At 41.0% G+C, this 17,733-nt stretch overlaps 1 protein-coding gene and 1 long non-coding RNA gene across 2 annotated transcripts; both read right to left on the bottom strand.

Annotated features, from left to right (window-relative positions):
• Positions 1 to 1,257: 1,257 nt before the first annotated feature.
• LOC147307770 (uncharacterized) lies at positions 1,258 to 4,578 on the bottom strand. Its single transcript, XR_015126212.1, has 2 exons — positions 1,779 to 4,578; positions 1,258 to 1,698 (listed from the first exon to the last, which is right to left on the bottom strand). It is a non-coding gene; the product is annotated as an uncharacterized LOC147307770 (long non-coding RNA).
• Positions 4,579 to 13,830: 9,252 nt separating this feature from the next.
• On the bottom strand, positions 13,831 to 16,058 carry LOC147307769 (uncharacterized). The gene is made up of 2 exons (XM_086273183.1): positions 15,723 to 16,058; positions 13,831 to 15,236 (listed from the first exon to the last, which is right to left on the bottom strand). Exons 1-2 carry the CDS (start codon positions 15,967 to 15,969, stop codon positions 14,692 to 14,694), a joined length of 792 nt encoding a protein of 263 aa, XP_086129309.1. The 5' UTR covers positions 15,970 to 16,058; the 3' UTR covers positions 13,831 to 14,691.
• Between the last annotated feature and the right edge of the window lie 1,675 nt (positions 16,059 to 17,733).

Raw genomic sequence — 17,733 nt, 5'->3', positions numbered from 1 at the left:
GAGCCATAGTGCTTGGTCTGTTTGTCCCATGTAAATCAATTGCAGTTAGAGGCTACATTAATTTTCCTTCTGTAAGCACTTATTGAAATTATCTGAGCACATTACAAGTACATATTTGCTTACTCTGTATGCTCAAATGTGACCCCGTTATAGCCAACAGAAAAAAAGCAGAGGCCTGAAAAACAGGTGGGGGTCCTCCACCACCACCACTCACAGAGGCTGAGCAGTTGGCCCTCAGCCAAAACAGTGGGCGCCCTGTGGCTGAAGGCATCTCTGCGGGGACATCCTCTGAGTCAGTAACCCCGCAAGACACAAGTGCCTACATAAGGGGTAAATTCAAAATAATACATGATGTGCATACATCCTTTCTTCACAGTCACCTTTGCAGTGCTACTCATTCATTTGATAAACTCTTTACCATAATGAATTATTTTGTAGTGAAGTTATTTTCCTACTGATTTTGCCTTCCCTCAGTCTTGGTTGTCTTTGAGAGCATAATGACAATGAAGTGTAAGGTGATTGGTATATGTTTGTTAATTGCCATTTGGTCCCTTGTAAGTTATAAGTGACCTGTATAAACCTCATATTCTATCAGTTGATGGTGATGGTGTACTGCATCTGGTGCAGCCTCCTGTTGAGCCAGACCAACATGCAGTTATGAGTACTCTTAATACTCCACAGATTATATGAGTTTACAGTAGAACAGCAATGTTGTTAATTTCTTTACTACAGGAAAATAATGAAGAAACATTGACAGCTGTTACAGAGGAGGAAGCAACAGAGACACTTTATGAGGTTTACATCTTACAATGGAAAATATAACAATTGAATAAAATGTGGTACTATAATAAAACCATGGACTTTCTATGTCTCTAACAGAGTGATGATGGAAATGAAGAGGAAGAGGGTCCAGCCACGTCTCCAACAAACCTTTCCTCAGTAAGATGTTCAGCACTGATTTACAACCAACCTAAGTAGGCATGTACTATGAATGTCAATGCTATTTTCTGTGTTTCAATAGCTCCCTGTAAAGCAGCTGTACAAGACCCATTTGATCAAGAAAATAAAAAAAATGTGACTTGGAAATGGAACACTTCAAGCAGCAGATCCAAAAGACCAAGATTGAGATTTTACTGCTAGAACATCAGTTAAGGGTGGGTGAAGTGGTCAGAGATGGACGAATTATTTCAGTGTTATATACTTATACATAATAATATACTTATTAATACTTTGTGTACAGGAAATACAGGCGACCAATAAAGCCAGTTGAACAAAAAATCTGTTTATTCTTCTTTCAACATGTTGAGATGATGGGTCAAAGGAAATGATTGTGACATATGGTGTCTCTGACTGCTCTTCCATCTTGTATGTCCGTGGGAGGGTCAGGATGTTCATGGTTTGGATCACTGCTGATGTTTGGTTCAGAAGGACAGTGTTCTCCTCTAATTGTGGCAATGTTGTGAAGAATCACACATGCCACAATAATGTCACATGCCCTTTCTGGGGTGACCCTGAGTCTTTGAAGGCACTGGAACCGGGCCTTAAGCATTCCGATAGTCATTTCAACTCTGGCTCTTGTCCTGCAATGAGCCAGATTATATCGCTGCTGTGGGCCCGGTTCAGGGTCAGGGTAAGGGGTAAGCAAATAGGGTAAACATGGATACCCCCTATCACCAAGCAAGTAGCCAGTGAACTCTCCTAAGACAGAAGGATACACTTCAGTTCAAATGTCCCTGTAGCAATTGGTCTTTATATATTTTAAAGTATTTTCAACTCACCATGTCCAAATTTTGTGCTCAGTGTACATTCACGAAAAATTTGTGAGTCATGAACAGAGCCTGGCCACTTGGCTTCCACATTTGTCATAATATTGGCAGCATCACATATGATCTTCACAGTGCAGAGAACACAAATTAGCATCCATTACTATAATGAAATAATTTGTTAGTTTGAAATGCTACAGGGAACTATGTACCTGTACATTAATGCTGTGGAAAGACTTCCTGTTCACATAGTCTCCTTCATTTACTGAAGGAGCAATGATTGGAATGTGAGTGCCATCTATACAGCCAATCACGCCTGGGAACCCTGAAAATAAATGTAAAATTTAAGTAGTAGTTCAAGTATCACCACATCATGAATTGAGTTTTGTTCATCCTGATACCTGCAATTTTGTGGAATCCCTCTTTGATAAATCTTGTGGGTCTATGACCGGGGAACACCACAGACGAGTACAGGAGACGTTTCAGTGCAACTGTAACATTCCTGACTGCCCGACAGACGGTAGCCTTGGAAACGTGCTCAGCGTCACCAATATTATACAGAAAGCTCCCGTTTGCAAAAAAACGAAGTGCAATACAAATAATATGTACAGAACTGAGAGAATGTCCGCGATGTGTCACATGAGCAATATTAGGCCTGAGGATGTTATTCAAATGAATTATAGATTGTGCTGAAAAACGGTAACGTTCACACAGAAAATCATCAGGAAATGATCAAATGTCCAAACGCGCTCTAATCACTCTCTCCCGGCGGAGAGCTCTGCGGAGAATTTGGGCTTCAACATCTACTGGCTCTTCGAGGTAGGGGCACGCCATGTCCGACACTTCCTACTGTCAGGTTTCCGACAAAGAGGCGGAGACAGTCAGGGTTAGTTGTGGTAAACCTGCTAGGGGGCAGGTTAGCTTCACGGAGTGTGTCGTCATAGTGACTCACTCAGGATTCATCTGAACTCGCTTTGTGAAACCGAAAACCCAGAGTTTTCGTTAACTCAGGGTATACTTACTCAGAGTTTGCACTAAACCGGCTTTCTGAAATAGGGCCCAGGTCAGACAGCCTAACATACTTCTGCTCCCCACCAAACAAAACACGCAGCAACATATTGTGTTCACAAAACAAAAGAGAAAAAAATAATAAAGGAAAGAGTTTAAAACTGTGGATGTACTTTAGAGCTTTAGTTTTTATACAAAATAGAAGCAGTTAAAAGTCAATATTACTTAACAGCTACAGCATGAAGAAATAAGTAACAGATTAACTGCTAATAAAGATCCTTTATCAACCAGTGTTACTGCAAATGGACCAAGTGTGACTAACATCTAATATTGTTTAATAACTTTAGTCTACTTATCAAGTATTGGTCGCTCTTACTGCAATTCGCTTTATTTCTGTGAACAATTACTGTATATTAACATATCATTAACATTGCTGTCAATTAATTTATATAAAAGAATCTGAATTAATTCTAAATTAGTGTAAGCCTTTGGCATTTGCTTAAAAGAATATAAATCAGTAGAGTAAACTTTATTGTAATGTTACCCACTTTTTCTGATAGTTCCTTCGAAGCTAATTAGCGATTATTAGCTTACTAATAAACGGTAATTTAGTTGCTAAAACTATCCCATTAGACATGTGACAATAATATTATCTAAGCTGCACTTAGAAGAAATACATAGTTAACATGTTTTAGGTTAATCTTAACTCAGTGAGAATATAACGAACATTTGAACTTTTAGCAATGGTTAGCATGTAGCTACTCGACAATATCATTAAACCTATGGGTAAATGCTGCTAACATGTCCTCACTCGACATCAGTGTAACTATAAAGAGCTATTTAGTTTAAAAATACTTACTAAACAATGTTACCAGTATGGGAATGTTAACTTAACTTACCTGACTGTGGTAGCTCTCAGACCGCACACGCCTGCGGACTGGTACTAATCAACACTGTGTGGAGTTATGTCTTCACTCCGTGTCTATAGAACTTTACACTGACTTTTAACTCTGACGTTAGAGCTGGTTTACTCCTCACAGAGTTGTATATACTCTCTCTAGGTTAAAATAGGTTTACACTGAAATATTGACACTCCATTTTTTACTGTGCAGCACGTATAGTGGCTGTGTCCTGTTTTAAGATCATACATGTAAAATTGTTGTCTGACCTCCGTCTGCATGCAGGTAAACTGAGGGTCTGTTGAGCTGATCGCTGGTTTCGTGAGAAAAATGTCAGCTCGTTCTTTATGTTACAGAAGCACAGAGACACAAGACCAGGCGGAAAGAGACGATCGTTCGGTGAAAATGAGAATCTGCGAATGCAACATGTGGAACACGGAGAGTGGAATATGTAAACAAACCGGTTAACGTAACCCCCTCGGTGCACTCTGCATGCTAACTGTTAGCAGAGCTAGTGAAATCTCTGAAAACATCTGAGCACTTTTGCAAACATGTTCTATGTTGACAACCTGACCAGACATGTGAAGATTACGGCGCGACATTCGCAGCTAAAACACTGTTAAAAGTGTAGTTGGTGACAGAAAAACGGGATATTTTAAAACTACACCACCACCATTGCTGCCTGTGATTTCAAATGCATTCTGGGATACCTGGCTGCCCCAAGTCTACACAAGCAATCGATTATCTAGGATCGACCTGTTTTGACTTACTTTGCACGGCAACCAATCAAATGTTAGAGAAGCTGCATGGGCAGCGTTAACCCCGCCCCCTGAGTTTGATGGGTGAGGCTGACAGATAAAATTATTTCAAGATGACAGCCAGACGCCAGGACTGCCAAAATGAAATAACTAAATATAGCATTAAATAATTAATTAAATGTGTCAATAATTAATTAAATGTGTCAATAATTATTTAAAATGTGAAATACATAAATAATTAATTAAATGTGTCAATAACTAATTAATTACATGTGTCATAACTATTTATTTAATTAATTAATTCCAATTTTAATTAATTATTGCCACATTTAATTAATTATTTAATGATGTATTTAATTAATTCATTATGGCAGTCCTGGCGTTCCATAGTGCCCACCACCCAGTTTTAAATGCATGTAGACATTGAGGGTTCTCAGGAGGGGCCGTGCTGTACAGTACATGTACAGTGTCCATTTTTTATTTATTTATTTATTAACCTTTATTTAACCAGGAAGATCCCATTGAGATTAAAAACCTCTTTTTCAAGGGAGACCTGGCCAAGATAGGCAGCAGCAGATGTCTCACAGTTACAGAAATTACTCAAACACAGGCAGCAACAACACACATGCAACAATAAGTGAAAGAATACAAATAAAATAAAAAATAAAATTCAATAAAATTCAAATAAAATAAAAAGTCAGTTAAAATGACAATCAATCTAATTGAAACAGTTGCATGTTATGGACTTGGCCTCAAGGATTCGTAGTTTAGATTTAAAATCACTTAATGAAATGAATTCAGTCATTTTCCATTCCTTCTGCAGTTTGTTCCAGGCCAAGGGTGCTAAATGGACAAAAGCTCTTTTACCAAGTTCAGTTCGGGCAAATGGAACAGAAAGCAACAAGTAACCATGCGGACGAAGAGAATACCGACCAGCATGTTTCATTACAAGCAGGGAACATATATAAGAAGGCAGCAACCCAAGTATCGCCTTATATATAAAACTGTATAAATGAGAGTTCCTCCGACTTACCAAAGCAGGCCATCCTACCTGAGAGTATAACTCACAGTGGTGAGTCTGAAATTTACGGTTAGTGATGAACCTCAGAGAAGCACGATACACAGAATCAACCATTCGAAGACATTGAGCAGAAGCATTCATATATAGAATATCACCATAATCCAGCACAGGCAAGAATGTTGCAGCAACAAGCCGCTTCTTTGTATTAAAAGAGAAACACAACTTATTTTGAAAATAAAATCTCAGTTTTAACTTCAGGTTTTTCACAAGATTCTCTACATGTGGTTTGAAGGTAAGCGAGTCATCAATTAAGATTCCCAGATATTTATAGGTGTGAACCAACTCTATTTTATTACCTTCAAGAGTGGTTACTGATGGGATTGTTTGGGCTCGTCTCCTTGATTTAGAAAACAACATGAGCTTTGTTTTGTCTGCGTTGAGAACAAGTTTAAGCTGATGTAATGAGTGCTGGACAGCAGAAAAGGCTTTCTGCAAGGAGTCGATGGCTTGGACAAGAGTTGAACCACAGCTGTAAATAACTGTATCATCAGCATAGAAGTGCAAGTTTGCATCTGGCACATGTAGACTAAGATTGTTTACGTAAATGATAAATAGAAGGGGACCTAATACAGAACCCTGTGGCACTCCGTTGTGCACTGTAACAAAGTCAGAACATACACCGTCAGATTTAATGCACTGAGTCCTGTTACTGAGGTAGTTTGAGAACCATGCCACTGCTCTCTCAGAGAGTCCTGACTGGAAGAGTCTAAGTTTTAAAATACAATGATCAACAGTGTCAAATGCTTTTGACAAATCAATAAAAAGGGATGCACAGTGTTGTTTTTTATCAAGTGCAATAGTAATATCATTTACCACTCTAATTGCAGCTGTGATAGTACTGTGATTCTTCCTAAAGCCTGATTGATATTCAGATAAAATGGCATTGATGTGCAAAAACTCCTTTAACTGCTCACACACAAGAGCTTCAAGAACTTTAGCCAGCACAGATAGATTAGATATTGGTCTGTAATTAGTTAACACTGCTGGGTCGCCCCCTTTTAATAGAGGAACAACAAAAGCTGATTTCCATACTGAGGGAATTTTATTCGTATCCAGTGTGAGGTTGAAAAGTGTTGTGAGAGGCTCTGCTACAAAATCAGCTGCCAGTTTCAAGAAGTAAGGATCTAGTAAGTCTGGCCCTGGAGATTTTCTAGGATCTAACAGTTTAAGAGCTTTACAGACCTCCTGCACAGAGAAAGGAACAAAGTTAAATGGCTGACCAGTGTACACCGGAAGGTTTGTGCCAGATTTTACAGAGACTGGGTTCAGAGAGTCAAACAAAGAGCCAGAAGATATAAAGTGCTTGTTAAAACAATTCATAATCTCCTTCCTATCATAAACAGGAACAGAATCCTTAAAAACATAGGTGGGTAGAGCGTGGGAGCTTTTACTCACTGAAAGAGACTTAATGATTTTCCAGAACTTCTGTGGATTATTTAGGTTCTCAGTGGTGACAGACAGATAATATTCTGTTTTAGCTTTCTTAATAGAGGAAGTACATCTGTTTCTTAGTTGTCTGAAAAGAAGCCAATCACTGGGGTAGCCTGTTTTCCTCGCTTTGGCCCAAGCCAGATTACGCTCATGAATGATATCTGCCAGCTCTTGGGAGAACCAGGGGTTTTCACGACCTTTTATCCTATATCTTCTTAATGGAGCATGTTTATTCACAATTTGCATAAACCCATCCTTAAAGAATGCCCACGCTAATTCTACATCAGGGATCAATCCTATTTTCTTCCAGTCATAATTTGACAAATCATGATAAAATGCTTGCTCATTAAAATGTTTAAGAGTTCTTTTAAAAATAATACCATGTTGTGACTTGGCCACTTTAGTATTTCTAATAGCAGCAACAACACAGTGGTCACTTAAGTCGTTACAAAAGACACCCAAAGATGAAAATTTATGAGGAACATTTGTCAAAATCAAGTCAATCAAGGTAGACTTTTCGGGGCTTTTGAGATTCGGCCGAGTGGGTAAATTGACCAGCTGGGTAAGACTGATAGAATCACAGAAAGATTTAAAATCATCTGAAACAGTTTTGAGCCAATCCCAGTTAAAGTCACCAGCTAGAACAAGCTCCCCATAATTTAGTCTGGACAGCAAAAGGTTTAAAGAACGCAGAGCTTCTGTGGAGGCAGAAGGGGGTCGATAGCAACAAGCAACTGTTATGCAAAGACCCTTTGCAACATTCACATTCAGAGCCAAAAATTCCAATTGTTTGCAAATTGATTCTGATAGAACTATTGTAGCATCAAATTTTGACTTAACATAAGCAGCAACACCACCACCTTTCTTAAACCTATCGGTGCGATAGATATTGTAGCCAGCCATGCTAACATGTTCATCAGATATATATTTAGACAACCAAGTTTCAGAAATGAGGACAATATCTGCATCTGTTGATTGAACCCAGATCTTGATCATATCCATCTTGGGTAACAAACTGCGCACATTAAGATGAACTATCTTCAGCCCAGGTGAGGATTTAAATTCAGATGGTGTCTGGCTACATTGCAGCTCAGGGCCTGGGTTAGGTTGCACATTACCAGATAAGAGCAGTAGTAAGACGATCAGAAGTCTCTGCTTTGTACTTATTGATTTTGACGTGTGAAATGTTGACACAAAGCAGGATTTTTCGTAACTAATTTTGTAATTGTACAAAGCAAGAAGGTTTTGAAGATGAGGTAAATCTTTCTGTAGTTCAAAATGATTAATGTCCTGTTCCAAATACATTGGAAATTGTACAGGATGTATAGCAGCAGTGACGCATGTAGATCTGGGAACCATGTCTCGCAGAATGGGGTCACTGTTAAATGTTCTCATCTTAGAAAAATTGAGAGTCCAAAAGTCCCCCACGGCCAATAAGCAAAGTAAAGTTATTTAAAAAGCCATTATCCAAAACACAATGATTGTTGATGCTGAATTAAATAGGCTGCACAAACCTAGGATGGCAAGTAAGGCTCCAGCCAAAAGTTCGGGTCCTGGTGGCTTGCTAGCAGAGGGCTTCTGCTAGCACATTCACCAATGTGGTGTAGAAGGCTTCAATCAACAGCACAGCGCCCGATGTATTGCAGATAAGCTTTTCGAGCAGCACAGGCCTTGGTGTGGTGCTGATGTCTTGCACTAGCAACACAGATGCAGTTTGTTCAGCCGGCAGCAAAGGCCCTGGTGTGCTGCAGACGGCCCCAGCCAGCAGCACAGGCCCTGGGGTGTTGCCTATGGGTCCAGACGGCAGAACAGGCCCTGGTGTGGTGCAGATGGCCCCAGCCAGCAGTACAGGCCCTGGGGTGGTGCAGATGGGTCCAGCCGGCAGTACAGGCCCTGGTGAGGCTCAGTTGGTTTATGCTAGCAGAACAGGCCCTGGTGTGGTGCCTATGGGTCCAGCCGGCAGTGCAGGCCCTGGTGAGGCTCAGTTGGTTTATGCTAGCAGAACAGGCCTTGGTGTGGTGCTGATGTCTTGCACTAGCAACACAGATGCAGTTTGTTCAGCCGGCAGCAAAGGCCCTGGTGTGCTGCAGACGGCCCCAGCCAGCAGCACAGGCCCTGGTGTGGTGCCTATGGGTCCAGCCGGCAGTGCAGGCCCTGGTGAGGCTCAGTTGGTTTATGCCAGCAGCACAGGCCCTGATGTGGTGCCTATGGGTCCAGCCGGCAGTGCAGGCCCTGGTGAGGCTCAGTTGGTTTATGCTAGCAGAACAGGCCCTGGTGTGGTGCCTATGGGTCCAGCTAGGCCCTGGTGCGGTGCAGATGGCCTCAGCCAGCAGCACAGGTCCTGGGATGGTGCCGATGGATCCAGCTGGCAGCACAGGCCCCGGTGCAGTGAGATGGCCTCAGAAAACAGCACAGGCCCTGGTTGAGGCTCAGTTGGTTTATGCTAGCAGCACAGGCCCTGGTGTGGTGCAGACAACCTCTGGTAGTAGCAGAGGTCCCCCCCAAAAAAGACCACTTTCCAAGAATTTACAGAATAGTTTAAAATACTCTTTGTGTCTGTATCCAGGTTGGATGAGCGCCGAGTATTTGTATATGTGTGCATGAGGGTGGGAATGCATGTTTAGGTCTGTGTGCGCCTATTCGTCTGTGTCTATATGTCAGCTCGGGTCTTACACTCCACCCCCTTGGAACATCTCAGGCCCTCCAAGGTATGGAGGCTTATTTCCCCTCACCACACTCCCTGCTGGTGGCTGATGCCCTCAGACATCGGTGCGTTCTTGGTGTCCAGGGCTGGACGCTCAGGTCTGTACCAGCTCACTCCCCGGTACGGCTGCTTGGTGGGGCCTGGTGCCTGTGGCTCGGTCGGGCCCCTTGCGGGGGCTCGATTCACTCTGGCACAGCTGACTGCCGGCAGAGCCCGCGTGTACGTCACTGCCGCCCCCTCTGGCTTCTGCTCTGTGGCTGTTGGGTGACCCCTCATCTGGGGTTCTCCTCAGCTCTTCCCAGGAAGGTGGCACGGTTGCCCCTCCGGTGGTCCTCTTTGGGCGCTCGCACTCTGGGGGCCTCTGGATGTCTGGGGCCTGGATCTCCTCCATGCCTGCTTCATGCCCTGGGGGACGAGGCTGTGGCTCCCCACACCAGCAGATCGTTACATGGAGAAGCCTTTTGAATAGACGAGCACTCATCCACACAGGTGTTCACACACACAAGCTACACCTTTCTTGGCTGCTACCTCAAACCACATTGTGCGATGTCAATCTTGCGTGCTGCACAATCACATTCAGTATTTAATATTTACTGTTATTTACACTTAGCTAGATTATTGCAATGGTGTTGTGTTATTATGTTGCTCTCTTTTTTGCTTGTTTTCTCTTATTTTCTTCTCTCAACAGGTGACCTGGGAGATATTTTTTAAGTGCCCTTTCTCACTGTCCCTCTTCCCCTTTTCTTCCTTCCTTCCTTCCTTCCTTCCTTCCTTCCTATCCCCCAGTCATGTCTGTCCTATCTGTAACAACTGAAAATAAATTAAAATAAATAAATAATAACAAAGGTTGATCAAATGGACCAATATGGCAAGGCCGTGATGGTCCATTTGGTAAATTAAGTTAGTTGGGCATCTTTTTTGGCCTTCAGACAATAATTCTGATGGCTAAAAAACGAAACGGGACAACAACAAGAAAAGAAAGAAAGAAAAAAGTAATAAAAATGTATCTAAAACATATTTTAAGATGAATCTTTTTATGACTGAGTAAAAAAAAATGCTAAAATTAGAGTGCAGTGTTGAGTAAAATGGTTTTATTAAAATTTAATTGACCCTTTGAAATTATTTGTTGGAAGTCTTAAATCCCACTGAACAGGGGAAGAGAAAGAGACAGAGACACAAAGATAGCAACACAGAGGTAAATAAACATGGAGACAAGACACTGAGAATAAGACAGAAGGGGAAATGCCCAAAGTCTCATATCTCTGACAAGTTAAGTCACTTTTATTCATAAAAAAACCCAGAACTTAAATATAATTATAAACCACACATAAACATAATCATAGAACAATTAAAAGTATAACATACCAAAAACACATCAAATGGAGAGTGAAGCAAATATTATTAATAACAACAAATGCACATATTAATAATATAAACCAAAATCCTTCAATAAAAAGGCTACAAACAGAAACAACAATTTGAAACAGCAATAAGAAAACAGTGAAAGTGACTACAGATATAGACCTTCCTAGGGAGGCCTGAAGTGCAAACATACCCTCTACACTCCCTTCATAAAACAGGGGACCATGATTACCACCATAGTTGGCCGGTCTGAAGGCACTGACCTCAACTTCCATACAATGTTTGAGCAGGACAACCAGGACAGACCCACAACATACAGAGCCTTAAGTGACCGCAGGCAAATCTCATCCACCCCACCACCACAGTGATGGGCAAGTCTCCCTGCCCACTGTACAAAATGTGCTTCACAGACGTTGTTTCATGTTGTAAAGATTGTGCCTTAAAAAAATAGCCACAAGAAGTTTTAAAGAAATCTTTATTTCACTTTTAAGACACATAACCAACACACGAATCAACAGGATGAGCACATGCTGAAATTCAGTCTTCATGAAAATCAAGATTAAATCACAAAATGTTTGGTCTCATGTGTGTTTCTTTCCAGCTTTGACTCTGTGGAGTAAAACCTCTCCACTAAACAAAAAAATAAAACATCTCAGCAACTTTTTTGTCACCTCCACAGCTCAACACGATACAAATATCACATCAAATGAATGTAAATACGTGTTTCATCTTCATTACAGGTTTTAATGGAATATGCAACAAACAGAATTAGGGCTGTGACATATCATATGATCTGCAATAATACTGGTATAAATGTTTACAAAAAAGTGTGTTTAGAGGAACATCATGTGTTTGCATTCACCCCAATGAGTCAACCCCAGTCATGTCTCACAGCCAGAGCCATATGTCGGGCTCCAGTCACAGTTTGGTAGCTGAATGTTCGCAAAATATGCAAGAAAACTTTTCCCACTGAAAGTGAAAAAAGCAAACCTGTTACAACACTTTAAGCAAAAACACACTTGAGTACAACCGGGCTGTGAAGGCACGTGAGCAGGAGATACTAGCAGCAGTGATGTGCGACCCAAAGGTAAACAAATGATTCAACCATGCATCACTGGAGCACTCGCGAGTTACATTTCATATAACAGCAAGAGCAGTCAGTGGATGGAAATTACTGATGTGCTACACGGTGGAAAAGCAGGAGGTTAAAAAGCTCGACCCAAGATGAAACAAACCAGGTAGAATTTCTTTTCCTTATATGCAGAGGTGGAAAGAGTACTAAAATATTTTACTCAAGTAAAAGTACTATTACTTTGCTGAAATTTTACTCAAGTACAAGTAAAATTACCTGTCTAAAAATGTACTCAAGTAAAAGTAAAAAGTAGCTCATTTAAAATGTACTCAGAGTAAAAGTTACATAGTTACTTTTCTGTCAGCAGGAGGACAGCCGCTTCTGAGTAGTGCAAAAAAGGACAGTGGGATATAAATCTCAAAGTAGTTCTTTTTTAGTGAAAAGAAAAACTTTACAAATTAAAGTGCAGTGGCAGTTAAACTGCAAGTCTATACATGAAAATGGATAATGGTCACCAAACCAATCAACCAAACCAAACCGTCAGGTATCACAGTGTTTTCAATACAAAACCATATCATTCTTTCACATGAGAATGTGTTCTAAACTGTCAAATAAGAGAACAAGTACTGAACTGAACGGCAGCTGCTTTAAAAATGTTTTTGAATTTTTTAAACTTGGCCCTGCCCTACTGTACCTCTAGATTAAAGTTCCTTTGTATCCATCCTAGAGTGTTACTCTCTGAACTTCCTGTTAATTTTGAGGAGCAGTTGATTTTCAGAGTTAGTAGAGTTCATCCTTGCTCACTTTGCAGTGAACAGTAGTCCAGCACAGCTAAAGAGACGCTCGAAGGCAGCTGAGGCAGGCAGGCCAGTGTTAAGTTTGAGAGAAAGTTTTTTGATGTCCCTAATAAGACATCAATGCATTACATAGCTACCGCTGGTAAATTATACCAATATACCTCGTGGGGTTTTTTTTATTGGACAGTAACAGGCTAGTTAACGGGAGGTTGCAAGTGCTAATTAACAAGTAACAGAAGTCAGCTGTCTTTGACTAATCTAAGGTAAGTGAGCGCTCTGTTATTCTTTTGCCTGCAGTGTGAACATATGTGGGTTAAGTAAGAAAGTAGCCGCTTCTGTCTTTAATTTAACTATTTTTTAAAATAAATTCTTATTATTAACAAACAGGAAAAACGTAGGTAAACACATTTTCTTTTGGCAATTTACCAACCCAGTAAAAAAAATGTAAGTTGCGTGGACAACAACGTGCCCGATTACAGCAAGTTGCTAGTACCAACCAACGTTATCTGTGTTCTTCACAGATGTCTTAACTTAATGTGATTAATTTGAACACAGCCTTTTTGCTACCATAACGGTACGAGTTGTATTTAACTTACCTCCACATGCTTGCGCAGGTTTGATGTGGAATTTTTAAAAGCTGCTAACTCGGTCTCTCTGGGCAAACACAGCTTACACTGCATAATAAAGCTGTTGCCTTTCTTGCACTTGAAGCCGAAATGGTCCCTTAAATACGGCCAGGGGTTCACATCCGTTTCTTCGAGTTCAGGGTCAGCAGAATTCGACGGGGCTTCTTTTTTCACTGGATCCATAACACCGATGTCAGACTCCATCTTTAACGTGACCTTAGCGCCAATTTGTTCTACTACCCATCATTCCCTGCAGTATTTCCGAAGCGCAATGGTTTTTTTAATTTACTCAGTAACGGGTGTGATTGAAAACGTAGCGAACTACAATACTTTTTAAAAAATATACTTAAGTAAAAGTAAAATTACAGACTTGAAAAATGACTTTAAAAAGTACAAATACACAAAAAAACTACTCAATTACAGTAACGCAAGTAAATGTAATTCGTTACTTTCCACCTCTGCTTATATGACAGAATTGTGCAGGCTCCGCATTACAAGGTTATTTTGGATATTAAGCTAGAGTGTAAGCACTTGTAATACACTTTTCTTAAAACTTCCAGGAAAAACACCCCTGAGGATACTTATGTGCTCATATTTCATGTATGCCGTGTCACTAACATTGCACTATAATGTTGTTCATAGAGTATTTAAAGGTAGAATGGGAGGCAGAGCCTTCAGCTTTTAAGATTAGACTTAAAACTTTCCTTGTTGCAGATGGGGGTCCCTCCCTGAGCCTGGTTCTGCTGGAGGTTTCTTCCTGTTAAAAAGGAGTTTTTCCTTCCCACTGTCGCCAAAACGCTTGCTAATAGGGGGTCATATGACTGTTTGGGTTTTCTCTGTTTTCATTGTATTATTGTTGGGTCTTTACCTTACAATATCAAGCACCTTGAGGTGGCCACATTTTCACACTTTGAATTAGCTAAGCTGTCATCAGTGACAGCAGCTCACTGGAAGAGAAAGATGGAAAATCCATCATTTACTTACACATATAAATGCTGCTGCCTGCCGAGCTGATAAAATGTACATTATTTTTTTTAAATGTAAGTTTCTTGAAATATTATTTTGAGGCTATATCTCCCACCCCTACATACAATAAACAATACAGAGTTTTTTAAGGAAGGAGGTCATCTGATCTGCTCTGATCTGGCTTCTCAGTGGACTGCTTCATCTGACAGTTCTCCCACTTTTAACTAGTGTGAATCCTCATGTGTCTTTGTAACTGTATCCTCTGAATGAAGCTTTTCACCTGTGTGGATTCTCATGTGAGTTTTCAAGTTTATCATCAGGCTGAATCTTTTTCCGCAGGTGCTGCAAGAATGTGGCTTCTCACCTGTGTGAACCCTCATATGTCTCGTTAGTTTGGATCTGTACTCAAAGGTTTTTCCACAAATCTCACATTTCACAAACTTTTTACTTGTGTCAGTTTTACGCTGACTCTCTGACACAGGAAAGTTGTCTTGCTGATCTCTGCTCTCTGGTTCAGGAGAGCTGGAAGAAAGGAGATGTTCACTGTCCAGCTCTGGCTCACTTTCCTCATAAGTAGGAGCCACCATGAAGATAATAATGCCTTCAGTCTCCTGCTTCACTACAAGCTGATCTACGTCCTGACTGGTGCAAGGTTCCTCCTCTTCCTCTTTTATCTGTGGAAGCTCCGGATCCTCCTGGTCGAGGCTGAAGTTTCTCTCCTGGTCCCCAAAAACCAGTTCCTCCTCACATTCATGCTGTTGTGGGAAAGCTGAGGTGACAAATGGACAAAATTACTTGTCTTAGATAAATATAGAAGTATAACAAGAATGACTACTCGGCAGTGGTGTCTACAGCTGTCCATTTCCAACTCTACAACAGAGTTTAATCAAAATATCATCCGAAATATCATCATATCATTTACCCAGACCTGGAAACTGTTAAAATAAGATTTCATGCACTCACTTCTAACACGTTAGTAAATTTCTATGCACCAATCACAGTTTGTCCACCAATTACTGTTGGAAAGATGTTTATGTAAATGATAAGACAAACATCAGACAGAAGGGGAAATTTAAAAGTAGGATTAAAATATGGGGATAAAAAGCAGCGAAGCTCTCAGAAAACCTCGACTAACAATCAGCTGAGTTTATTTAAACACTGGCCTTGAAGAACTCTGATGTGTTTCCAAAATATCTTTATTGAATGAATTAAAGTCATATTAATTTTTAGGTAAGACCATTACGGTTTTACATACCCCTGCTGTGTAAGTTCATTTCAGGTTTCCAGATGTTATCCAGCTGTCTGAGCTGCTCTTCTTCAGTCCAGATGAGGCCTTCATCCTCCTGTTTGAGTACAATCTTTTCTACGTCATCGCTGATGCAGAGTTCCTCCTCTTCCTCTTTGATCTGTGGAGGATCTGGGCCCTCCTGGTCCAGACTGGAGTTCCTCTCCTGGTTGGAGACCTGCTGGTCATACAGGCCCTCCTCTTCCTCACACTTCATGTTAGGGGGAGATCTTGAGGAACAAAGGGTCACTGAGGAAAAAGGTTAATAATGTGATGACAGGAAAACACATCTGAGCAAATATAGTCCACTCTGAGCATGTCCTCATATGGGAGTGAAATTTAAACTGTACAAATGTGAAAAATGAAAGTGTAAGTTACTCTCGAGCTCTGATACTCTTATTAGGAAAGTTCAGAGTACAAATCATTCAGGTAGCTGCTGCCAGCTTCACGCTGCAAGTAAATGTTTGTCATTGTTGTAGATTAAACTGAAAATCTCACAGTGCCATAGCAGATAAGTACCAGTCAGGTTTCACAGCCAGTCATTGCACAGAATCAACCCAACTAAAGTCATCAGTGATCTGAAGATTATTAGGGACTCAGAGTTTCAGTCTTAGTTCTATTTGATCTCATTGCTGCCTTTGATACTGTTGATCATGACATTTTAAATCAAAGGTTTCATCATTTAGTTGGTTTAACTGGACAGTTCTCAATTGGCTCTCGACCTTTGACCCAGTTAAACCTCTCAGGTCATCAGGTTCAGATCTGTTAACTGTTCCCAAAATCAGATGTAAGTGTGCTAAGAGTGTGTTCAGTTACTGTGCTCCTGTTCTTTGGAGCATGCAGCCATAGTTTGCCTGCTGTGGCTGCATTCAAAACTAACAACTATGTTTCCATGCTTTGTGAATAACACTGACATCTGTGAGATTTGAGCTGATTTAGTTCGAGTTAAGACTGTTTATTAGAACATTACAAAGTTATTTTAAAAACTTCATCATTTTCTTGAACCCAAATATAATTCAGTTGAAAAATATACATTTTAAAATGAGGTGAGGATGGTGGGGGAGGCACGATGGTCTTGTAGGGTTAGACCCTGATTAAGGGGTATTTTTGAAAGTAAAGCCCATCTCTCAAAGTCCCTGCCGGCCTGCCTCCACCTCGGGAAGCCTGTGGGTGCAGACGGAGGTGAGGAGCACCACAGGCGGCAGAGGACTGTCTGTAGCCCCGGAGTGAGGGTCAGAGAGCCGAAGCAGACAGCGAACTGTGGCACAGTGCAGAAAACAGAAGCTTTCCCTCCCTGCCTCCTTTATCTTAATCTTCTAAATAAATCTTCTATAAAGGCACTTTCTCTCGGTCTCAAGGTTTGTTTAATGCTAAAAGTTTACCGTAAAAAAGAGACGCACTTGTGTGATTAGCCGCTCCCTGATTTCAGTATGTTAGCCTACAAGCTGAGCTCTGATCAGGTCCTACATGAGTTGTATTCTTGTGTTAGTCCACTGAGACCATCGCAGTTTTACCTGTTATGCGTAACTTTATCTCGGGTTTCCGGCTGATATCCAGCAGTCTCTGCTGAAGGTTGATCTCATACTGGACGATCAGACGTTCTGTTAACCTCAGAGCAGATTTCTTCTGCAGCAGTCAGCCGGTCTCTCCACTATTGCTTCTAAACGAACAATAAAAAAAATGTAATTATAGAAAAACACTTCTGAGAAGATAAAGTTTTAGTTAGATAGAACGTTGGACCAGGTGTACACCAACATGGCGAATGCGTACAGAGCCCAGGCTTATCCCCACCTGGGTCTGTCAGACCATCTCTCCCTTCTGCTACACCCAATATACACACAAAAGATCAAGAGCACTGGGATTACAACCAAAACCGTGAGAACATGGCCGCAGGATGCTATTCCGATGCTTCAGGACTGTTTCCACTGCACAGACTGGGATGTATTCAAGGTGCAGGACACTGACAATCGTGTCGCATTGG

The sequence above is a fragment of the Aulonocara sp. 'chitande type north' Nkhata Bay genome, linkage group LG18 (assembly GCF_057382095.1).
Source record: "Aulonocara sp. 'chitande type north' Nkhata Bay isolate Kocher_YH1m ecotype deep benthic linkage group LG18, A_spYH_male_GT1.1, whole genome shotgun sequence".
Taxonomy (NCBI): Eukaryota; Metazoa; Chordata; class Actinopteri; order Cichliformes; family Cichlidae; genus Aulonocara; species Aulonocara sp. 'chitande type north' Nkhata Bay.
This window is presented reverse-complemented; position numbering and strand designations above follow the sequence as displayed.